We start from the raw sequence: 24,262 nt of genomic DNA on the forward strand, positions 1-24,262 counted from the left end.
AAATTCGTCATTTCAATGATGAAGGATAAAGTAGAGACCACATTTATAAAATGTTGCATGTATCTTATGCATACTCACTGCACGTATGCACGTCACATTCTAATCAACATCAACTTCATAAAATTAACATTGCCAAGTTACTTTGTTTCTAGTTCGCACGAAATAGACAAGTTCGTGTACTGAAACGAGCATTTTACAAGTTTATATACTAAATTACACCCACCTAACAAGTTTGTGTACCACCAATACAATTTACTACAAACCCATTTCATTAGCGTCAAGCAATCCACATGACAGAATCACACGAGAGAGACACTGAAGTGACACGCTGGCAGGTGAGGGGGCGGATCCGTCCAGCGAGCCCAGGAGGAAGCCCGATGCAGAAATCCAACCCCAGATTCTTCCCCCTCCTCCTCCTCCTCTGCCGCTACCACGACGAGATATCGCGGCGAGACGAGAGAGGGGCGAGACGAGACGAGACGAGAAGGCGCCGCGCGACGCAACGCAACGCAAGGCGACACTGCGCCTCGGGGAGTGGGTATAAAGCGGGGAGGGATAGGGACGAGCCGGGCGGACAAGAGGACGACAGCACGCGAGCCACAGAAGATCTCGTCTCCCTCCCTCCCTCCCTCCACCCTCTCCCCCCTCCCCTCCCCTTCTCGCCACCGCCACCGCCACCTTAGCCGCGCGAGGCATTGCCCTCCTCCTGCGCGGCCGCCCCCCACGACCGCGGCGGAGGCTGCTCCGGCTGGGGCGGGATCGACGACGACTGATTCGGTGCGCGCTCGCGGTCCCCTTTTGGATGAGTGGTGTTGTGTGCGTGTGTCAGTGTGTGTGTGTGTGTGGCAGTGTTGAGTGAGCGTGGGTGGAGTCGTCGCGGATGAGGTGATCTGCCGCTGCATTGGCTGTTCGGTCGATTTTTCTTTTTGGGGTGTTGTTTTTTTCCTTTCTCTTCTGCTGCGCCATTTGGGGGCGTGGGAATGGGTGTCTCGAGGTAATTTCAGGTGCCGAGTTTGCGAATGTGGGTGATCCGGTGATGCATTTGCGATTCCGTAGAGTTCCTCTGGGTTTTGCTCTAGTTGCTTGTTGAGAGTCTGAGTGGCGGCCTAAATTTCTAGAGGTTTTTCTATTTGGATTGGAACTGGAAAAGAAAAATTATAATCGTTGCTTCGCAGCGATTCTCCTTGTTTTGGGCGTTTGAAGTAGAGACTTCGATTCTCAACATTGTTTTGGACTGGATCGCGCATTGATTCGTGCAACGGGTTGGTAGTTTTGCGATGTGATGAAATATTCGTCAGTGGCAGTTGGGGCGAAAGGACTTCTTCTGCTAGATCATTTTACGGTAATTTTGATTGTTTGGTTGTTATGATATCAATGCGAATTTCACCTCTGCAAGTTGTGCTGCCAAAGTAACCGTGCAATAATGACTGATCTATGTCATTTCACATTTTTGGTAATGTGAAACGAGAAGATCCGTAGACTTCTAGTACTGTTCAACATCTTATTGTTCAGTACTTTTTGATTCAATCGGAATAATAAAATGCAAATATAATCTTATACAAGAAGACAAATCCATGAATATATCATTCATTTCATCATGAGCTGACAGCACTAGCCTGGGGTGTTTGAGTTGAGTTAACAAAAGAAAAATGCAATGATTTGTGGATTGCCGACATTTGGGGTAAACATTTCTTGTTTCTGATTTTCTTTTTGTGGCTTGATTTCTTTTAGGTTCATGATCCATCAGAAGGAATGAACGGGAGTCGGCAGATGGAGCTGCACTACATAAATACTGGATTTCCATACACCATCACCGAGAGCTTCATGGATTTCTTTGAGGGCCTCACATATGCTCATGCTGATTTTGCTATTGCAGATGCTTTCCATGATCAGGTGCCAATTACAGGGCTGTCATTATTCTTAATAGATCTTATCCAACTACTAGTTTATTCTACCACGATGTACCCTTTGTTTATCTTAAGATGTATATTTGCCATGGAATATTAAGTGACTTGTGTCCTGGGTAATGTCCCTCTTTACATATCTCCAGTTGCATTGCAAATCGTGTTTGTTTGTTTCAAAATTCTTTTGGTGAATTTCATGAAACCTCACTCTCCACATAACTCACAAAAGCACTCAAGCTAGGATATTAATCAGAATGAATATAATGGTTTCAATCATAACCTTAACCTCTGATCCACTATCATTATCCGTTTATTTACTCTTATTTGCTCATAATGTGCAGGCTAATCCATACTGGGCAATGATGCATACAAACTCGTACAAGTATGGATATTCCGGTGCAGGAAATTATTACAGTTATGGGCATGTTTATGATATGAATGATTACATGCATAGGGCAGATGGTGGACGCAGAATCTGGGATAATGCTACACCTGTAAACAACACTGAATCCCCAAATGTAGTCTTGCAGGGTGGAGAAACTCCTCATGCAAATACAAGCTCTACTACTGAGGAATGTAAGTGCAAGTTCACAATCCATTATCACTTCTAGTCATTTTAAGTCATAAAAAAGGAACACTGGTAGGCGTATCATTTTTTTTAATATTCATTACCAACACGAAATCAGCTACAGGACCATCTCTGGTTAGGGTGCTGAGAATCAATTACGACGTATTTCAAATGAGCACCTTCAACTTCTTGTGGTCTACAGTGGAAAATTATTTTGGGGTCTGAAATAATTCTACATGTTTCTCCTTTTAATTTCCAATAAACTCAAGTCTGCTCTTGTCAAGCTGATTCCTCTGATTTCACTGGTTTAATTCATTTGGATATCTTTTAGTTGTAAAGTTGTTCTTCTTTGCAAGTCGAAACACATTCAGTTAATGCGGCTATTCATGAGTTCCAGACTTCCAGTGTTTTATAGTATGGTTCGTTACATCTAAATCAAATCATAAAATATTACTCTTGTTAGCATTTCCTTACTAAGAGGACAACAAACACATACACATACTCATGGTTCTACAATAATGAAGAAAAGGCGACCTTTCTGTTGATGGAAGCAATGGCATCATTTCTACCTTTGCTCACTTACTGTCATATGGCAAGAAATATTTATTTGTGTATGATTGTGTTCAGCATTGTATAACTGAAAATTTTGTTTTAACATGGTAACACCTAAGTAGATGCTCACTAAAAAGGATAAGTGATGAGTTTCTTAATGCTTTTGCCATCGTTTTTTTTTTTTGCTCCTCAAGTGTTATTGACTTGTTTCATTGTACACCCATGAGTTGTTCTAACAGCTTGGTTATGATACCGAAAGATTATTTTGGCAAGCATACACGTGAAATAAGTCCTAAGAACTGTCTATGTTATGTGTTAAAACTGTATGCATTTACCTGGAACTTGAATTGTAACTGAACCTTTATAGAATTTGCACCTTGTCTTTCAAGTCAAGTAACTGAATTGAACTTTATTTTGGCTCACTGATTTTGCTTTCACTTGCAGGTATCCAACAACAAGTACACCAGAATTCGAGCAGTCCACAGGTACATGAGTATTTCAAGCATGTTTATCTTTTCCTAACTTTTATTTTCCATGCAAATGCATTTTTCCACTTATGATTTCAGGCTTTACGTGCAAAATGCCTTTTACATGGTTCCACCTATCTTAACGATTCCAAGTCAAATGATTTTATTTCTTTGACTATATTATATGCCATAAAAATTTAGCTAATAAAATTATTTGTTTTTCACCTATCAATTTGCATCCACATTCTATATGCTATAGAATTGTATTCTTTTGTTGCATGTATAAGATGCAAACTTTTGATCTCATTCATCCAGAGGGTGATGAGATATGATCGCTGTAATTTTTAGCATGTGTTATGTGATGTCACTTACCTGCTGTGTGTTGATATTTGTTCTGGGCTCATGCCTCCAATCAAATCACTGAAAATCATTACTGTTGTTAATATTTGCAGGTCATTTGGCAAGACAACATTGATCCTGACAATATGACATATGAGGTTAATGACTTAAGCTTGCATCATCTTCTGTCATCATGTTCTCATTCAGGCTTTTTCATGTAACATCAACACTTCAAACATGCATCTTCTTACTTTTTCATACGATCTACACGCACAACTTGGGCTAGATTGGTAAAAGACTGCAGAGATTATACCATGCATTTTGTTTGGTCAATGTGTATGATTTTCATTTGGATGCTAAGATACCTATTAAAATGGACGCTGTGAAAAACTGTGATACATACTAATTTCAATTTGCACTATCAGTAATCTATTGTCCTTTCCTAACTGCAAAACATTAATTACTTTTTCTTTGTGTGGCCTCACTTGGGGCACTTGGCACAAAAGGTTAACTGTCTCTGAGGCCACATATTAGCTGTTTCTTGAAGTCACCTGATTATAAAACTCAGTGTCACAGGTGGTAACCATTTGGACTGATTGATCCTATGTTTGGTTTGTGAACAAATGTTCTTCGTGAGAGTTTTTTGTCTTGTCGAATATATGATTCATGACTAAAAATGAACTCCCCTTATCTATGACGATCGTTGCTGATTTCTTCCTTTGTAACTCAAGATAAGAGTGCTATAAGCATTGTCATTTTCACAGCTAGATGTCATGTAAGGCAAATCATAAAATAAATGTAGAAGAGTCAAATCAGCCAGAATGGCAATTCTTCTTGTCTCCTCTAGATCTATGGACTTAGTTGCATATCTTGTTTGATGAAGACATTGTTGTTAATTGAATGATCAATTGCTGGTCTTTTTTAATATTATCTGAGAGTACTTCTTGGTTCCTGCTTGTCACAGATTGCCCTTTCTGAGACTAGTAATGCTTCGATGTTTAAATTGTATTTTCACTGATCATTGTTTAGGAAAAGTATCTCATTCATTTCATCTAGAGGTGGAATCCTGTATGTTCCTTTCTTATCTGATTATCCTTGGTTCTTGGTATACTAAATGCCTTTTCTTGGCAGGAATTGTTGGATTTGGGTGAGGCAGTTGGAACCCAAAGCCGTGGTCTCTCCCAAGAACGCATTTCATTACTTCCAGTCACCAAGTACAAATGTGGTTTCTTTTCAAGGAAGAAAACACGCCGTGAAAGGTTAGATCTTGATAAAATATTTATGTACCTCTTTTTGTCTATTTAATTGTCTTTACCCCTAGAAGCATGTAGAATTACTTCTAAGTTCTGTCTTCATGAATAATGTTATGGTACTGCATCTTTGGCGTGGAGCATGGAACTGGTTCAACGAAGTAATACATGTGAAGTTAACTTGTGGGACTTCCTTTTTCGGTAACAGGTGTGTAATTTGCCAAATGGAGTACAGGAGAGGGAATCTGCAGATGACGCTTCCCTGCAAGCATGTGTACCATGCCAGCTGTGTAACAAGATGGCTTAGCATAAACAAGGTCAGCAGTCTGGGACTGAAACGTGCATATCTTCTCATTTCACCACCTGCTTCTTTCGCTTAATGGAATATAAATTACTTCTGTAGGTTTGCCCTGTTTGCTTTGCTGAGGTTCCTGGTGACGAACCCAAGAGGCAATGAGTCAAGGCCGCCAAAATGTTCTTGCGCCCAGACTCAGCCCACACTGTACCCCAACGGATGCATGATTTCTGCTTGAAGGCAGCTTTCCCCTTTCTCTCTAGATTTGTGTATTAGAATCATATCGCAAATATAGGTTATAACCAGATGTAGTTGGATCTTGGAACCTGTTCTGAGAGGTTTGCCGTAGACTGTAGAGTTCGAATGTGAAGTGTAACCCTGTGCTAGATGAAGCATGCTGGATCACGCGCGCTTGCGAGGTGTTTTTGTCCACTGCAAAGAGCATTGCACTAGCCTGTGTTATTTGAATTCAATTAAGATTTTGTGGACAGAAAAAATTCATTTGTTACATCCCCTGCTTTTAGCCTGTCAATCACAGTATGTCCCCTGTTTTTCCCATGAAATGTTTCTCGATTGTAATCATGAGTTCACATTCCTTTTTATTATTTTTCATGCTAGTTGTGTGCGCTGTTTCCTTTTCAGCGTTGTGTGGGTAGAAATCTTTATTCTCTTCAGCAGTGTGATCTGCTGCAAGAAGCTCCTTTTCTGACTTGTGAGAACCCTTATTCCTTAGAGAAATTGATAAAGTTACAAGTGTTGTGCACAACTTGATGCGAGCAGCAGGCGTGGGTAACTTTTTTGATGGATCAGAACCTCCTCCCGTTTTCTTTTTGCAAGAAAAATTACAACGTTGATCATTTGAACTTTGATGATCAAAACAGTAAACTATAAATCTCTGTTCAGTTACGAAGAATTACTAGTAGAGTGTAATAGTAATTTTTCCAGCCATTTGGAAACGGATGTAGAAATACTATTCTATCTGTACGTACATACGTACCCTGGGGCGTCCTTAAAATGTAATAATATTTTTCATTTACCGGTTACATGTGCAATAGAATATATATACAATTTATTTAGTTGAAATTAGACATGCACTTTTTTTATTCATAAATTGAAAGGGGTAATCTCACCGTAGGATATAGAAGAAGGTAACCAAACTCATCTATCATGCGTCCAACCAAACAAAATCACCCGCATACAATGTCTCTTCGTATGGCCAACCAACCTCTATCTCATGTCGTCTAGGCTTAACAGATACGCTTAACCAAACAAGCGTGTTGTATTCGGCAATGTATCAGGTGCACTCAGGCTGTTCCGTGCATACATGCACTCGTGCAAACACATTCATCCGATCTCAATCTAATGGCTGGAAATCAGGGTGGGGAATTTTATGAAAAACCGCCCGCCTCTTGCCTTATACTTTTTCGAAAACCCCCCTGTCCCCTTGGCTTCCATCCCACAGTCTGAACAAAATTCTGGACAACATGAGTTCTTTGTTTCTTGTCAAAATACTGGCTCTTGCGCATCTGGTAGCAATGATTCATAACACCACCTAGAAGCAGCAATCTTGTTCTTGAACACCAGCTAGCAGAAGTTGCTTGGCACACTAGATGATAAATTCACGGGAAACAGAAGTTGATGCTGCCGCCGCTGCCGCTGTTGGCCGTTGTTGCAATGACGCTAGACCAAACAAGCTTGTCTTGATGACTGACCTGCATTATTTCTCGATGGTAGAGTAGAAGTGAGGGCCGGCAACGGAAAGCACGATGGTGCGCCAAGAGAGCCACGACGTGGGGGTCTCTGCGGGGGCGACGACGACGGGCGCCTGGTGTGGATGATGACGGTGACCGGCGCGAACGACAACGGGGAGCGAGGCAGGGGCGTCGCGCAGGGAGTCACCCTCACTTCCAGCCACGCAGGGAGAGGCATGGGCAAGTCCGCGCAGGGCGACCGCCGACGGCGATGGGGAGTAACGATGATTTTGGGGGCAATTACAGGAGACACTAGATGGAAGAAGAGGAAAGTTTGCTGGTGGGATGGAAGCCAAGGGGCAGGGGGGTTTTCGAAAAGTATACAGCAATGGGCGGGCGGTTTTTCATAAAATTCCCCACCCTGATTTCCAGCCATTAGATTGAGATCGGATGGATGTGTTTGCACGAGTGCATGTGTGCACGGAACAGCCTGAGTGCACCTGATACATTGCCCTTGTTATAGCTAGTTTCAAAAGCTAACAAATACAATAATGAGCTCTATGGTTATCTTTACCTACTTCTCATGTATAACTTTTATTTTTTAGTCTCAAGTAGTATCCTTTGATTGGCAACATATCCTATGCACACAGGCCCTCACGTGTACACACGTGCACACCAATTAAAAAATGTCACCAAAAAATCTAGAAAAAATCATACACATACTTTCAATTGTATTACACCTAGGGTTAAAATCTTAACGTCAAATTCATTATATTTTAGCCGTAACAAAAAAAAACAAAAAATCTGACAGTTTTAAGGTTGCAATTTTGTCAGAATTTTATCTTTTTTGTTATTCTCTATATAGAATGAATTTGAAGATGCGATTTTGCACGTAGATGTAATACTATTGAAAGTACATGTATGAATTTTCCTAGAATTTTTTGTGATAATTTTTAGTTGGTGTACACGGTGTGTACACGCGAGGGCCTGTGTGCATAGGATACGCTCCCCCTTTGATTAGCTACTCACAAAAGATGCAGAAAGTCACACGCATGCACGGAAAATGCAGCCTGGGGAGTAGCGTGCAGCCCATCGGCAAAATAGTCGCCGGCGCCTCTCTCTCCTGCCATTTTCTCTCTTTCAACTAGGCAAAAATCTGCTATATGGTAACTATAGCCTGCTATAATGTAGACTTATTATACCTGCTCTTAGCAGCACGGATCAAAACGCGATTGGAATAAGTGCACTTTGACACCATCAAAAGTTACCCGAATCTAATTCATAACCCTAAACTGCAAAACCGGATATTTTGACCCCCGAACTATTGAAACCGGTGTAATTTGACTCCTTGGGTGGTTTTAGAGGATGGTTTCGCTGACGTGGCTGTGTTGACCTAGTCTATGGATTGATGTGGCGCTTAGGTGGCATCTAAATTAAAAACATATAGGTGGGACCCGTTCATCATTCACACGCATAAAAAATTATGGGGCCCACTGGCATGTGGGCCCCATATGTCATCCTCTCTCTTTCTTCCTCCATTCTCTCTTTCGCTCTTTTTCCCCCTTCGGCCGGCGGCGGGCATGGACCGGAGTGGTGACGGCCGGCGGGACCTGAGGCGGCGGCGGTGGCGGGAGCTAACGCGGGAGCGGCGATCCCCGGAGTGGAGGAGTTGACGATGGCGAGGCAGCGCTCGGCGAGATGGGGTCGACGTTGTGGAGGAAGTCGACCTGCGGGGGTTGTCCTTGGCGTCGTCGATGGCCGACGACGGAGGCGGAGGTCTAAGGCGGCGGCCCACGCGGTGCCATCCATTGAAGCTCCCTCGCCGAGCTCTATCCCGCTGCTATCGCCGTCCACCACCGGTCACCGTCCCGCAATCCCTCACTGCCCCCTGTGAAGAAGAAAATGAGGAGACGGGGAGGCGGAGAGGCCAGCGAGCTGCTCCTCTCCTGCCGGCAGGCGCGTGCCGTTTCCTCACCTCCTCTCCCACCGGCTGTCGCGCGCTGCTCTCTCCTCACACGCCGACCGACGCGCGCCGCTGCCTCGCCTTCTCTCCCGGCGGTCGGCGCGCTCCGCCTCCTCTCCCGCCAGCCGCCGCGCGCCGTTTGCTCTTCCGCTGGCCGCCGTGCACCGTTGTCTCCTTCCTCACTGGCGAACGACGTCTGGCGCGCGCCGGCGGACCGCGTGGTCACCTCACGGCGCCGGAGCTCCTCCGCTACCGCCAGATCTGACTGAGGCTCGAGAGCTAAGCTCGGCAGCAGCACCTCCTTCTCAAGCGACGATCGCTCTCCCGCCGCTGCCGCCACTCCGGCCCCCGCTCGCCGTCGTTGCCGCCGCCGCCGGCGGTCCCCGCTTGCCGAATGGGGAGGGAGAGAGAGATAAGAGAGAAGGGAGGGAGAGGGATAGACTGACTTGTGGGCCCCACAAATTCTTCAGTGCGAATGACTAATGGGTCCCACATATAGGTTTTTAATTCAAATGCCACCTAAGCGCCACGTCAACTCATAAACTAGGTCAACACCGCCACGTTAGCGAAACCGCCCTCCAAAACCACAAAAGGAGTCAAATTGCACCGGTTTCAATAGTTCGGGGGTCGAGATATCCGGTTTTGCGGTTTAGGGTCATGGATTAGATTTTGGTCACTTTTGAGGGAGTCAAAGTACACTTATTCCTAACGCGATTCATGTCCACACGTGGGCCAAAAGAGGACGAAATTACAGCTGGTATTTGGGCCCAGGAGGCCCAAAATCAGATAAGAAGAGACAGGGGCCAGACTCCAATCGACCTCGACCCTGACCGACCTTCTCACCGCCGCGCCTCCGCCTCCGCCTCCGCCTCAAGCCGCCGCCCGCCGCCGCCAGGAGCGGCCTCTCCATGGCGGCAGCGCCGTACCACCAGCCGACCAGCCTGGAGGAGGTCAGGACGCTCTGGATCGGCGACCTCCAGTACTGGGCCGACGAGAACTACCTCTACAACTGCTTCGCCCACACCGGCGAGGTAGGTTTACACGCTGCGCTCCCATGCCGCGCGCCCCCGATGAACTAATTCCATGGTTCTATCTTAGTTCATTCGTTAAGCTAGGGTTCCTATTTAGGCGTTGGATTGACGCTTTGTCCCCCCCCCCCTCTCGGTGGTAAGGGTTGGATGGGTTTAGGGAGCTAGGGTTGTGGAGTGGCCGTCACGTTTTGAGATCGCTAATTAAGAAGGTTACATGTTTCCCTTTACTAGAATTAGCTACGCAGTTGTCAATGTGAATTGGGAAAAATAGGCTGTTTGTGTTACAAGCCTGAAAAGCCTCATTTGCTCAAGTGAAGTACCGAAGTGATTTTTTGCTTGTCATGTTTGTTGAATCATGTCATTGCAACAGTAGTGATTTACTTCATATAAAATCCAGTAAAAGTTACTCGTTTTGCTGGCAATCTGGCAGCAGTACTGTTCTAGAGTTATGCACAAATATAATTATCTTTTTGTTATATACTTATGTCAGAAGCAATGGAGGTTTTATATTTTGTAATAGGCAACAAGAAGTTAGATGCTCTATGGACTTTCATAGCTCAGATTTGCTACCGGATGCATGAGTAACATGGTGCTAAGATTTTAATTAATTGTTGTGATACAGTAAAATTTTCCTCGAAATTTTATACCTTGACATCCTATATGAATTATGAAACTCGCTAATAGTTGGATTTATGATTCATCCTCTTCCTTTGTTTTATTTGGCCTAGAGTAGAAAATATATGCACATTAACTTTTATATCATATATATATGCAAATTTATTGCAATATTAAACCTTATCATGTTGATTTCAAACCACTCTTGAGGATTACCAGCTGCCATTTTGTCCTATTGAATATATAAGAGTACCATTTGCAATCAACAGTACTAAGAATTGTTTATTTGGAACCGCAGTTACAATCTGTAAAAATAATACGTAACAAGCTAACAAGCCTTCCAGAAGGTTATGGATTCATAGAGTTCATTTCTCATGAAGTTGCCGAGAAAGTTCTACAGACTTACAATGGCACACAAATGCCTGGAACTGAGCATACATTCAGATTGAACTGGGCCTCTTTCAGCTCTGGTGAGAGGCGTCCTGATGCAGGACCTGATCATTCGATTTTTGTGGGAGACTTGGCGCCTGATGTCACAGATTACTTGCTACAGGAGACATTCCGTGTGAGCTATCCTTCTGTCAAAGGGGCTAAGGTTGTCACGGATCCAAATACTGGGAGGTCCAAAGGGTATGGATTTGTAAAGTTTGCAGATGAAAATGAAAAGAATCGTGCAATGACAGAAATGAATGGTATGTATTGCTCAACAAGACCTATGCGGATAAGTGCTGCAATACCTAAAAAAACCACTGGATCTCAGCTTCAGTATGGAGCTGCTAAAGGTAATTCTTGTCTTATAATATACTACTATTCTGTTAGTTCTGATGCAACTCACGATCTCACTACTACATGTTATTTTTAGTTGCTCTGTTAATATGTACTCCTGCTTATGAGGCATTTATGACAGATCACGTTCTTGTGAGCTCGTATTATTTCTCCTATTAGCAGTAATAAGATAGAGATTCATCTGTAAGTGGATTTCTGCAGTGATTCATTTATATTGGCAGACAATGCAGCATATATCACAATTCACAAGTGTATAATTCATTTCCATAGACAGGTGCTTTTCTTGAATTTGTTTTAACCACCTGTGTTATTTTGATATGTAGCCATGTATCCAGCAGCAGGTTATGCAGTTCCGCAAGTCCAACCAGTTCTACCAGATAGTGATCCGACAAACACCACTGTAAGAACCCTTATCATTTAGCCTGCTGTTTGCACTGTTGAGTATGCAATTTACCCTGAGACACATTTGCAGATATTTATAGGTAACTTGGATCAGAATGTGACAGAAGATGAACTCAGGCAGATCTGTGTCCAATTTGGGGAGCTTATATATGTAAAAATTCCAGCCAATAAAGCTTGTGGATTTGTACAATATGCATCTCGGTGGGTAATCTTGCTTTAATTTAATAAATGGACATTCTGTGCTGTATGTTCTTTCAAGTTTCAACTTTTACAGAATCAAGCTTTCACAGAATTAGTTAGGAGGCTTAACTTATAATGGCATCATAGGTGGCTGGTTACTTTAAATTAATAAATGAAGCATACAGAGAAGGGTATCATTCGCGGTCTACCTTGTATAATTTTCATAAATACACCCAATAATGAATTATATCGAAGGAAAACCTTTGAAACTCATAGAACTATATCGAAGGAGAACCTTTGAAACTCGTAGATTCATATGCCACTCGGTGAACTGAATACTTAAATAAATTTTATACCTAGGAAAAGATGTATAAAAAATTAGTAACAGACTGAATGATTTATGCCTGTAGCAGGGACTCATTGAATCAGTTTGTTTTTCTAGGTATCTGCATACATTGTAGGCAAAACTTTGATACCTCAGACACTCAGGTGCAAATGTTGCTCTGCATTTATAACTTAATAGAAAGGAACAAAATGTTACCTTTGGTCTGATGTGTTCTTTTTCCACTTAAATATTGGACGATTAGGCAATGCATTTCTTGGCCTCTTTGCGAGCATGGGAATTTGTTTGGATGATGTGAACGATGTGTAACTGTTTCAGGGCATCAGCTGAAGAGGCAGTACAACGTCTTCATGGCACAACGATCGGCCAACAAGTAGTCAGGCTTTCATGGGGCAGGAGTCCTGCGAGCAAGCAGGTAATCTCATTAAGTTTCTATATCACAAACCTAATGCTCAATAAATCTCTTTAACCTCAGACGCCTTGAAATCCACTTAAACCAATATACTAATTGACAATGCAAATTATACTATATAAGCATGCAAAAGAAGAATATATTAATTGTAGAAGAACGCTTGTATCCCCAGTATATTGTTCTTGTTTAGTCTAACTGATTAAGGGCATACTTGTTTGACCTTTCTTCTTTGGTATTTTCTCTTCATGTTCTTTTCTGATTTTGATATCTGTTCTATTTTGCTTTATCTCTTGGCATTTCATCAAATTTTGTATGCAGGATCAATCAGCTGTCTGGAGTCAACAAGCTGATCCTAATCAATGGGCAAGTGCTTATTATGGCTATGGATATGATGCATATGGATATGCCCAGGACCCATCATATGCATACAATTCTTATGCAGGATATACCCAGTACCCCCAGCAGGCAAGGATTTCAATTAATTTCACATTCATTCACACCTGAAGATTTTTTTTTCTAGTAGTACAGAAATTTTGCCTTAAGCTAAAGATGTTGGGTCCAGAAAGTGTATATGTTGAATTATTTGACTTGTTCCTGCCAGTATGCTATCACCATTAGTATGCTATCACATTGATTCATCTTGAGAATAATGGCTGTTTTATCTGCCATCTTCTGATATCGACAAACTTAGGATGTTTCACCTGCTTGACAATGAGACATGATAAGAATCGGCTAACATAATATCTACTGCACTCGATTTCCTTTTGAACTTCTGATTGAATTAGCAATCTTGCAATTTTCCAGGTTGAGGGAGCGACCGATATGGCATCAGCAGCTGGAAGCCATGCCCCAGGAATGGAAAAGGAGGAGGTGTATGATCCAATGAACTTACCTGATGTTGACAAGTACAGTTCCACTTATCTCACTTCCCCCTTTATTTTATATATTACTACATTGATGATGTGTCCTAATCCACGCACTGCTCTGTTTAAATCTAGGTTGAATGCGTCGTACATCGCTGTTCATGGTAGAGCCATGCTTGGGCGATCCCTGTGGTTGAGAACTTCATCATTGCCTCAGTCAGCTTGAGCGCCTATTTATCACTCCTCGTTGCCTTTTTTACTGAAGACTGCAATGCCAGTAGAGCCAGTTGGTAGTTTGCAAAAACGGAGAAACTGTGACAGGCTGACTGACAGCTTAATGTATGTTGATTTGTCATCACATGTATGATTAGGGAACCCCTTTTGCTGAGCCTCTTCTAAGTGAACAGATTACTGCCAATGATGCGGCTACTTTATGATGCCAAGTTACTGGATGAAAATCATCAGAAAAAAAAATTCTGTCTCGATCTCATGTTCAGAATTTTTCCGCAGTTCTTTCCTGGTTCTCCGTTCTTGCTGTATCTTTCCTCCCTTTTTACCATCAATTGACGTTTTTTTTTACCATGGTAAAATCAGATTACCATAGTAGTAATAAAATTGATCCTATCGGACGGATGAAAAGAAACGGTCGCCATCACTGTCCTGAGATCTCATCAGTCATCGGGTGTGAGATCTGCGACGCTAATCATCTCCTCGGATTCTGTCCACTCTCACTCGGAACGTTCTATTAACAGGGCGTCAGGGCCCCTCCTCTCCTTTAATAACCCTCCACGTGTTCCAGTGCGCCACCCATCAAGTGGGTCCCACATGTCAGTGTCTCACCAGAGCTGGCCATCCCCCCAACGGTCGAAAAGATGGACCGCGAGCCAACGGCTGGTCATAACATCGTAACGGCTCGACGCCGCGCAGCGCTCCACAACTCACGAGACGAGGCAGAGGCGCTCGCCGCGGAGGAGCCACCACCACCCACCGCCGCCGCCGCCACCGCAAACTCTCTTTCTTCTCTCGCCTGGACGAGCCGCCGGAGAGCTCGGGGGAGAGCTCTGCTGCTTGGGGAGGGGAGGCGGAGGCGATGGAGTCGATGGAGCCCAAGGACATCGACTGGAGCAGGGTGGTGTCGCGGTACGTGCGCGACGAGACCTACGAGGGCATCGAGGCCCCGCACTGGGCCGACCTCACCGATCCCGAGGCCGGCGTCGCCGCCGTCGACGACGAGGCCTGGTTCTGCCGCCCCGGTACGCTCGCCTCCCGGATTTTCAAGAATCGGTTCGGTTCTTGATCACCGAAGCCGTCTTCCCTTGGGGGATGGATGGATTCCGCTCTCGTTTTCGCTCGATTTGTTCTCTGATCTTGACACAAAAGAAAGAAGCTCTGCTTCTTGATGGCACACGCTCTTGATTTGATTTGCTACTGTTGTCGCTGCAGATTGCCGGCATCCAAAGACGGTCGAGGACTTCCTCAAGATGAGCCCCAGCCCCAAGGTATGTGCTGATTTCTCGCCTGTGTTTCTCCTTCTCTGAACTTCGATTGTTCGGTTTTCTCACTTTCTTCCTCGGATCAGGGCAAGCTACTGCGATCAGTGTCGGCCATGATGATGCCGTTCGGCGAGAGGGACACCAACCTTAGGTGAGCAGAGTTCTCCGGTTAAATTCAGCTGCTCGTCACTCACCTACCTCGATGCGACCATGTTCTGACCCCAATTTGTTTGATCCATTTTGCTCAGAGACGGCAACAACAATCTCAAGAGGCGGGGAGCCGTCGCCGGCAGCGGCATCGCCGCCACCTTCACGCCGCCCAAGCCCAAGGCTGCGGCCAAGAAGAGGTTCCAGGACGACAGCGAGAACCAGGACCCGGCATTGGCCACTCCACCTCCGCCGCCACCGGCGGCGAGTAGGCCACCGTTCGGCGCGGCACGGTGGGCCAAGAACGCCAAGGACGCCATCAAGTCCAGCGCGGAGAAGCGGCCGGGCAATGCAGAGAAGGAGGCCCTGCTCAGCAAGAACGCCGCGCCGAGGCAGCTCAAGAGCACCCTCTCGGCGAGGAACCTCTTCTCCGGGAAGGACATACTTGGCCAGATATCAGACTTCTACAATGAGCTCAAGCGGATGGCCGGCGGCAATGGCAGCCGGCCTGGGTCGGAGGCCATGGAGGAATTAAGCTCAAACCCAATGTAATTAATTCTCTTCTCACTGAACTACTGAAGCGACGCAGGAATCTGGTTCTTGCATCCGTACTTTTATGTTCTTGACATACTGATCTCTGCAGAAATGAGGGCGATGTGGCCGAGAAGAAGGTCGATTGTGGCTGTGGCACTGGTGATCAGGTTCCCTCTGAAGAAGCCATCAAGGAGAAATCAAGGCAAGAAACAGCAGAAAAGAGTCCAAGCACAATGTAATTTCCTTGTCACTAGAATGCAAAACAACATTTCAGATCATCAGATGAATGCTTCCATGGTTGCTGGCGGTGCTGACAATTGGTTGGTTTTGTGCAGGAAGGGGAAGAAGATGGGATTGAAAGTGGAAGCTGCGAAGCCCACCAGGTCCTCTGTGTTGAAGGAGGTGAAGGCCACACCACCGACTCCGCAGCGGTTCCCATCTCCCTCGACGAACCGTGTCAAGAACGTGAAAGCAGGAGGCATGTCGATGGCAAGCTCACCACTCAAGAAGCCACTGAAGGTGACTACAGCATTCTTACTGTGCTAATTTAGTTGTTTTACTCTATTTATGTTGCTAAGTTGTTTCATTGTGGCCTTCCATATAGGTCTTCAGTTCAGGCACTTTTGTGTAATTACTTGACATCTGCATGCGACATTAATCACTGTCTTATCACTGTGGCAACTTGACATCTGCATGCTTCTAGTTTACTAATGCTGTGGTTCCCACTTGTATACTTCTCATTTCAAGTTGATTGTGCAGTGATCTAATTACTGTGAGAAATGCCTTTTTCTATAGGAGAAGGGGACACCTAGTAAGGATCTGGAGAACAGCAAAGATGCTAAGAGGCAACCTTTTGGTGTCAAGGACATGAACAACACCAAGGCTTGTGATGCAGAAGGCTCTAGTAGCATGTTTTGGTTCTTGAAGCCCTGCACCTTCCTAGTGGAGTAGCAGCAAAATAACGGGAAGCTTTAAAGAACTGCATTTTATGTAGTTAGAATACATTATTTCATTCTATTTGAGATACCTGTTTGGTTGATTCATTTGATGGACATTTTTGTCAGGGAAATAAACAGCAAGCTATGTATAGTTACTAGCAAAGTCATTCAAGTTTGAGAGATTCTTTCCATATGTGGGGTTCGAGATATAGCAAAATGTTGTTGTTCTTTATGCTGCCTAACTGTTTGGCCGGAGATCTGCCATTTTCCTGAAGTGATTTCGTCCCATCGCCCGAGATGTTGAAACTCTATCCACCTGTTAAGTTGAGTAGATTTTTCAGTCCAGGTCCACTAATTTGGATCAAACATATTTTCTTCTTCATTAAACTGATGATGATGGTGATATATCTACTTTACGTTTGTCTAGTTTCAGAAGTTTGACTTGCAACTATTTAACCCGTAACTTCTAAATATCAGATAAAAGAACTTTTACAATCTTTTAGAGGTACCAAGAGATAACGAAATTCCGAGAGGTACAGGTACCAAATCTTCAGCTACAGGTACCTCAGTTGGACTGGAAATTTATCATTACTCAATGGACGCAATTTTATCATTATAAAAACTAGAAATTGTGTGTAATTCAATGTCATTGCCCCTTCCGTTCCGTTTAGTGTTATACTCCATCCATTCCAAAATATAACAATTTTTAACTATTTAGATGACTATATTCATAGTTAAAAGTTAATATATATTTAGGACATATGCAGTAACAGTATTTTGGATCAGGTGTTCTATAAACTGTTAAGTACTGTAGGAGTACTTGGTACAGGTGTTATATAAACTGAGCTGTATAAACGTTAGATTAAACCAGTAGCACGAGGAGTTATTTCAATCACAGGGAAGTAGACCATTTCAGGAACGCAACGATTTTTAACTTTCTCTTGTTACAAACCAAACATTTCCCACAAATTAATGCATGCCAACTCCAAAGTCAAATATGTTCTACTCTTAGGGCCGGTTTGGTACAGCTCCAACTCCTAAATTTAGCTTCAGGAGTTGGGTCTGAAGTGGACTTGTGGAGCTGCCTAAACTCAGCTCCACAACTCTAGTTCATTTTGTGAGAAAGCTCCACCCAGCTCCACTCCCAATTTTGGTGGAGCTGAAACTGTTTAGCTGAGCTCCAGTTCCAAGAGGGGTGGAGCTGAAGCTGGAGCTGTGTCAAACAGACTCTTATAATACGCCAACCAAAATGGATTTGCTATTACACTTGTCAATTCTCCCTTGTGGCACGGCTTAAAAAAATACCACCATTTCCTGCCCAATACCACTTTGTCAACAAAAGGAGAAGGAGAAGAAGTTCTTGAACATTAACGGGTATTGGGTTATCAAATTCCCGGAGCCCCGGTCAAACTCCGAACATTCCCCCCATAAACAGTGTTCCAATACAAATTTTTTGGGCTCCTGTCGGATCCGAAATCCGTAGACACCACTTCACCTGGATCCGCTCCGACCGCTGCGCTTCGTGCTCCTCCGCGATTTCGAGATTCTCTCGCGTTTGCTCGATAGCTTCCGCCTCCCCCATTTCCTTCTTCTCCATCGAATTTTTCGGAGACCTCCAGTAGCGCAATTTCTCTTTGCCGCGGCGGCAGCGGCAGGGCACGGGCGGGAGCGGCAGCGGCAGCGGCGGCGAATCGAGGGGCCGGCGAGGACCGGGTGATTGGGGCCGGGGCGCAGCCGGTGCGGCACGGCGGAGCTAGGGCGGAGGGGGGAAGCCCGGCGGGCGGAAAGCAGGTTGGGAATCTGTCTCGATTTTGCTGCGGTTTGTTGCGAACTCATTTTTAGCTTGTCTGATGTGGTGAAGTTGTGCGTGGTTTTTAGGCATAGCTCGTTGTGTCCAGGCTCCGGGAATTTGTTGGCTCCGCCGCCACAGCGCCACTGCTTGGGGGTAAAGCTCTTGGGTCTCTGATCCAACTCGCGTCGATTTGGTTGTATTTTCGGTTGATATATGGCAAGAACTGTGGCTTTCAGATGATGGTTTGACCATGCGCACAATGCGTTCGACGAAATGTCCATGGGCATTCCTGGGCGTGGCTGGCGCCCTGGTGATGCTCGTCGCCGCGGTCCATGTCTTCATGGTGCCAATCCTCCCTTCCTCGCTCGATTTCTTTGGTGCTGGTCACGGCATTGGCAAGCCAAGGAATGTGCTGCCAGGCGTTGGAGTGGTGGACTCACGTCTCAGTGGGCAGTTCCCTTCTGATTCGTATGGTGCAGTGACATACCGTGGTGCGCCGTGGAAAGCTGAGATTGGCAGATGGCTTGCTGGATGCGATGCCGGCTTGTCGGTTGTCAATATTACTGAAGTAAGCACTTATCTTTGTCACTGACCATTGCGCACTGCTTTAGCTTTCCTCGGATTAATTTGGCTGTTCTTCTGGAACAGTTTATAGGTACAAAGCGGTGCGAGCAAGACTGCAATGGGCAAGGTGTGTGCAACTATGAGCTGGGAGAATGCAGATGCTTTCATGGATATGCTGGTCAGTCCTACTTTGTCAGCTCAATTAATGTGTTAATCTTGTTAATAATTGATCAATGAAATTGCAATTTCACAAGGGATTTCGATCACTAGAAAGATTTAATGGTTAGAACATCAACTTGCAGTTTAACAAGGTTGGGTTTTAATCACATACCATTTTGATAAGATTGGCTTCTTGTTAGATCATTCCCTTGCCTATCTACTTATGTTAACTGCCATCGGTTATGGCATATTAGTTTCATTTTTACCAGTTTCTGTTTCTTCTTTTCTTTTCCTGAAAAGAAAAAAGAATCATATGTACTGCATGCTATGCATGGTGGAGGCATCTGTACCATTCTTTGCTCTTTTTTTTTGTTATTTCTTAAGCTTCTCGTTGTAACAATTTAAATTGTATCACTGTGTTGCTAATCTCTACAAAAGGTTATCATATACAGGAAAACGATGTGAGGAGGTTCAGAAGGTGGAATGCAACTTACCAAGTTCTCAAGAATGGCCTGTGGGACGGTGGATAGTTTCCATATGTCCAGCCCATTGTGATACAACAAGGGCAATGTGCTTTTGTGGACCAGGAACAAAATATCCAGATCGCCCTGTTGCTGAAGCTTGTGGCTTTAAAACAATGTAAGGAAGAATATCATTGATGCTTATGTCTTTTCGATAAAACAACATAAGAATATTATTTATACTTCAGTAATCAGTATCATTGAACTTCTCTAGCTCATATTTTTAGCTTGCCTAAAAAACCTGATGACTCGAAGCTCACTGACTGGAAAACACCTGATCCGGATGTATTCACGACAAACAAGAGTAAGCCAGGATGGTGCAACGTGAATCCTGAGGATGCTTATTCTTCCAAGGTGAAGTTTAAAGAAGAATGTGATTGCAAATATGACGGACTCTGGGGGCGATTCTGTGAGACACGTGTTGAATGCAGCTGTATTAACCAGTGCTCAGGGCATGGACATTGCCGTGGTGGTTTCTGTCAGGTATCTCTCAAACAAGTTGATCGGATAAAAGTCATGAAAATGTGTTGACAGACTGATTTGTGTTTGCTACCTTCTTAAGCTATAATCTAATTGAGTATAAATTTCTTTCAGTGTGACGGTGGATATTTTGGAATTGATTGCAGCATGCCATCAAATTATTCAGTTGCATATGGCATGCCCTCATGGCTCCAACCACCAATGAATTTACCAGACTTGAAAAATATAAGCTCCAGCTCCATCAATGTTAAGGTTGTTGCTAAGAAAAAAAGACCACTTATTTATGTATATGATTTGCCAGCAGAATTTGACAGTCATCTTCTTGAAGTAAGTACATATAGTAAGCTTAATTCATTAAATTCTTAAAGCTTTACTGCTGATTGAGATAAAAAGACGTGTTCTATTGTAGGGACGGCATTACAAGTTTCAGTGTGTGAACAGAATATATGATGACAAGAACAGAACCATATGGACCCAGCAACTGTATGGTGCTCAGGTTTGTTAAGCTAATTACTATCAGAGTGGCACTTATGATATATGTTCGTTGTTCCGTGTTGATAGTAAACATAAATCTTGTTCAGTAGGGCACATTCGGATCTAGATCTGACCAATGTATGATGCAATTTTTTCTTTTCCATGTAGATAGCACTCTATGAGAGCATCCTTGCTAGCCCTCATCGCACACTAAATGGTGATGAAGCTGATTATTTCTATGTGCCAGCTCTTGACTCGTGTCTAATAACTAGATCTGATGATGCCCCGCATCTGCAGATGCCGGTAACATCGATCATCCATTTGTTGTCTCGAATTGTTTTTGTTCTCCTTCAATAATTTGATTCTTGATTTTAGAGGGACTTGCGCCTCAGGAGCTACCATACTCTGGAGTACTACAGAATGACTTATGATCACATAGCTCAGCGGTATCCTTACTGGAACCGCACTTCTGGAAGAGATCATATCTGGGTGGGTATTGTGTTTATATGTAATTAATATTATGATGATTCTTGAATCATTATTGCATAGTCACTAATTGATAGTTTTTCAACATACGAATGAGCAGTTCTTCTCATGGGATGAAGGTGCCTGCTATGCTCCTAAAGAGATCTGGAACAGCATGATGCTCGTCCACTGGGGAAACACTAACACAAAACATAAGAATTCAACGACAGCTTATTGGGCAGACAACTGGAATTATATTCCTATTGACAGAAGAGGCAACCATCCCTGTTTTGATCCAAGAAAGGATCTTGTGCTTCCAGCATGGAAGCAACCTAACCCAGCAGCCATCTGGTTAAAACTATGGGCGAGGTGTGTTTGAGTACTTTTGAATATTTTTGAACCAATATCATTTAGAGCATTAAAATATATTTTTCGCAGGACAAGGAACAACCGTACAACACTATTCTATTTCAATGGTAATCTAGGACCAGCCTATAAGGATGGCCGTCATGAAGACACGTATGCATCTCTTCATATGTTTGTACAAAAATATATGGCCAACTTGTATCTAAATCTTCTACTGCATAATGCAGCTATAGCATGGGGATTCGGCAAAAGCTGGCCGCTGAATTTGGTTCCACACCAGATAAGCAGGGGAAGCTTGGAAGGCAGCACACAGCCAATGTTACAGTTACCTATTTGCGAACTGAGAAGTACTATGAGGAACTAGCAAGCTCTATTTTCTGTGGTGTCTTGCCAGGGGATGGCTGGAGTGGGCGTATGGAGGATAGCATGCTTCAAGGATGCATTCCTGTAATAATTCAGGTGCCACAATATCATTTTCTCCATTTCTATTATTGTGGATCAAGGGAGGTTATAATGTGCAATTGTGCATCTCTGAGAATCATTTGACCTACTACTCATAATTATCTTCTATGTTGGCTTAAATTGTAGGATGGAATTTTGCTTCCCTATGAGAATATGCTTAATTACAACAGTTTTGCAGTCCGCATACAAGAAGATGATATCCCAAACCTCATCAGAATACTTCGAGTATGTGTTTGCATTAACTCCCCTTTCGTTCGGTTATAACTTTTGACACATACTTGGTGTTTCCATCTCACCAGGGGATAAACGAAACACAAGTAGAGTTCATGTTGAGAAATGTGCGCCAGATATGGCAGAGGTTCTTCTACCGTGACTCTATATTGCTAGAGGCTCAAAGGCAGAAAAGATTATTCTCTGAGGAGGCACCGTGGTCTGTTGAGGTGTCAAAACTAGACAAGGTTGATGATGTCTTCGCTACTTTCATACAGGTAATTACTGGAAAAGCTTGCCAGATTGATCTGTATTTAGGGACTTAACATAGTTTGCTCTGACCATACTTACATAGTTACATTTGCCATAGCAAAGCTTTAACAGACCCATACTTACTATACCACAAAAGAATAAATGCTTGCTCATGTCTCTCGCCTTTTACCTTCACCTTAGAATTGTGGTTCTGTTGACATTTCCTATTTGCTGAGTACGATGTTTTTGCAGGTATTGCATTACAAATTATACATTGACCCTTGGCGGCAAGGTGTCCTCCAAAGAAAGGAAACCGGGTTGCCTGACATCTGCTCGAAAGCTTCCTGAAATGTCTGGCAGACACTACAAATGTAAAGCTAAGATAGGCATATATGTAGTTCTAGATTCCTAGAAAGTGACCTATTACCTATAAATTCTGTTACATTCAGGAAGATTCAAACGTTACCTTTGGTAGTTCATTTCTTCCAGAGTTTTGTCAGATTGACCCCCAGGCCATTTTCTGTAAGGATAATAGCAATAGTACCTTGCTTTCTTGATTCGGAATTGATGTATAGGGCACATTCTTTATACACACACACACACACACACACACACATACTGAGAATCCAATACGTATACTATAATTTTGTCTTTTGTGAGGAATTGAAGTGGTTTGGATTCTGTGTTGATTGATTCAATAGTTAGTAGTACTGAAAAAAGGTATCATCGATGCAACCATTTATGTATTTAGCAGTGTTAGTTGAGAAGTGAATTCAGCAGTGTTGGGAGTTCCTTACATACTCCCAAGTCCCAACACTGCTAAATACATAAATCACAGAAGTACACTACATGATCACACAGAAGCATATACAGTACAGTACATTTTTCATAGATTTGTGGTGGTATCCTATCCTGAATTGCTCACCGTTGGTCAGAGAGACAAGGAGACCGATAAGCTCAGATTGCAGGAGGCAAGAGGGCTAGAGAGCCGAGAATCATGCGTTCATGGAAACATGGGCACATGCACCCTGTCCGACGTGGACGAGAAGCATGTGAAGTGGACGCGCTCGTGAGAGCCAAAAATGCTGTGAGGTGGATCTTTATACCTCGCATTGATACCATGGTAATATGGTAGTAAACTGTGTACATGGAGCATCAACATGCACGCCATGCTATCCGCCTATCCGTACGTACGTTCTCTCGGTGCATGCACAGATCGGTAGTGCCCAGTATGCTAATACTACAGATACCATCTGTAGTATATTATATATCAAGTATGCAAAGAGCAAAGTAGTTCTCTAGGATTAGTGCCCAATATGCTAATTAATTCTGCAGATACAATCTGATGTAAACTTGTTCAAGTTTACAAGGATTTTTTTAGAGATAACGAAGATTATGACTAGCGAGATATATCTACTACTCAAATTCCAATTTCCAAACGTTGAACCTACAAAATCCATAGGTTATCTTGTTATTAAATTTGCCATCGAAGCCTCTTATAATTACAATAACCTAAACCAGAAAGAATCGTTTGCAACAATGCACTGCAGAGACTGCAGCACATCATCCATCCTAGAGATGCCCCCAACGGTCACATGCGCGCTAAGCTCACAGGTCCTCAGAAAGCGCGACACCACCGTGCCAACACAACGCCACCACCATGCATTCTCCCCTTCCGGCCCGGCCGTGACAACATTTAACACCCAACCCCATCGGATCACACTACTTATCCCGCGCCGCGCTC

At 43.7% G+C, this 24,262-nt stretch overlaps 4 protein-coding genes across 6 annotated transcripts; all 4 read left to right on the top strand.

Annotated features, from left to right (window-relative positions):
- Positions 1-633: 633 nt before the first annotated feature.
- Positions 634-5,885, top strand: LOC4331787 (E3 ubiquitin-protein ligase BIG BROTHER). The gene is made up of 8 exons (XM_015777262.3): positions 634-777; positions 1,732-1,893; positions 2,246-2,480; positions 3,469-3,509; positions 3,944-3,988; positions 4,962-5,089; positions 5,289-5,397; positions 5,484-5,885. The coding sequence occupies exons 2-8, from the start codon at positions 1,753-1,755 to the stop codon at positions 5,535-5,537; spliced, it is 753 nt and encodes a 250-aa protein (XP_015632748.1). The 5' UTR covers positions 634-777; positions 1,732-1,752; the 3' UTR covers positions 5,538-5,885.
- A 3,966-nt stretch (positions 5,886-9,851) lies between these two features.
- On the top strand, positions 9,852-14,144 carry LOC4331788 (polyadenylate-binding protein RBP47B'). The gene is made up of 8 exons (XM_015777260.3): positions 9,852-10,060; positions 10,974-11,457; positions 11,785-11,861; positions 11,934-12,064; positions 12,705-12,801; positions 13,117-13,263; positions 13,603-13,703; positions 13,797-14,144. Exons 1-8 carry the CDS (start codon positions 9,938-9,940, stop codon positions 13,885-13,887), a joined length of 1,251 nt encoding a protein of 416 aa, XP_015632746.1. The 5' UTR covers positions 9,852-9,937; the 3' UTR covers positions 13,888-14,144.
- Positions 14,145-14,586: 442 nt separating this feature from the next.
- Positions 14,587-17,047, top strand: LOC4331789 (uncharacterized). The gene is made up of 7 exons (XM_015773909.3): positions 14,587-14,914; positions 15,105-15,160; positions 15,241-15,305; positions 15,403-15,849; positions 15,945-16,070; positions 16,171-16,354; positions 16,631-17,047. The coding sequence occupies exons 1-7, from the start codon at positions 14,752-14,754 to the stop codon at positions 16,784-16,786; spliced, it is 1,197 nt and encodes a 398-aa protein (XP_015629395.1). The 5' UTR covers positions 14,587-14,751; the 3' UTR covers positions 16,787-17,047.
- A 1,189-nt stretch (positions 17,048-18,236) lies between these two features.
- Positions 18,237-23,199, top strand: LOC4331790 (probable glucuronoxylan glucuronosyltransferase F8H). Of its 3 annotated transcripts, XM_015772902.3 has the most exons (16): positions 18,237-18,564; positions 18,652-18,718; positions 18,802-19,133; positions 19,214-19,307; positions 19,741-19,927; positions 20,037-20,292; positions 20,404-20,616; positions 20,699-20,785; positions 20,932-21,066; positions 21,139-21,252; positions 21,350-21,597; positions 21,667-21,747; positions 21,822-22,053; positions 22,183-22,281; positions 22,356-22,544; positions 22,771-23,199. In XM_015772902.3, the coding sequence occupies exons 3-16, from the start codon at positions 18,816-18,818 to the stop codon at positions 22,864-22,866; spliced, it is 2,349 nt and encodes a 782-aa protein (XP_015628388.1). In that variant the 5' UTR covers positions 18,237-18,564; positions 18,652-18,718; positions 18,802-18,815; the 3' UTR covers positions 22,867-23,199. The 3 variants fall into 3 exon arrangements, with proteins under 3 accessions (XP_015628388.1, XP_015628389.1, XP_015628390.1); XM_015772903.3 differs by lacking the exons at positions 18,237-18,564; positions 18,652-18,718 and having other exon boundaries at positions 18,985-19,133; positions 19,727-19,927; XM_015772904.3 differs by lacking the exons at positions 18,237-18,564; positions 18,652-18,718 and having other exon boundaries at positions 18,990-19,133; positions 19,221-19,307; positions 19,727-19,927.
- Positions 23,200-24,262: the final 1,063 nt, after the last annotated feature.

The sequence above is a fragment of the Oryza sativa genome, chromosome 3, assembly GCF_034140825.1.
Source record: "Oryza sativa Japonica Group chromosome 3, ASM3414082v1".
NCBI lineage: Eukaryota > Viridiplantae > Streptophyta > Magnoliopsida > Poales > Poaceae > Oryza > Oryza sativa.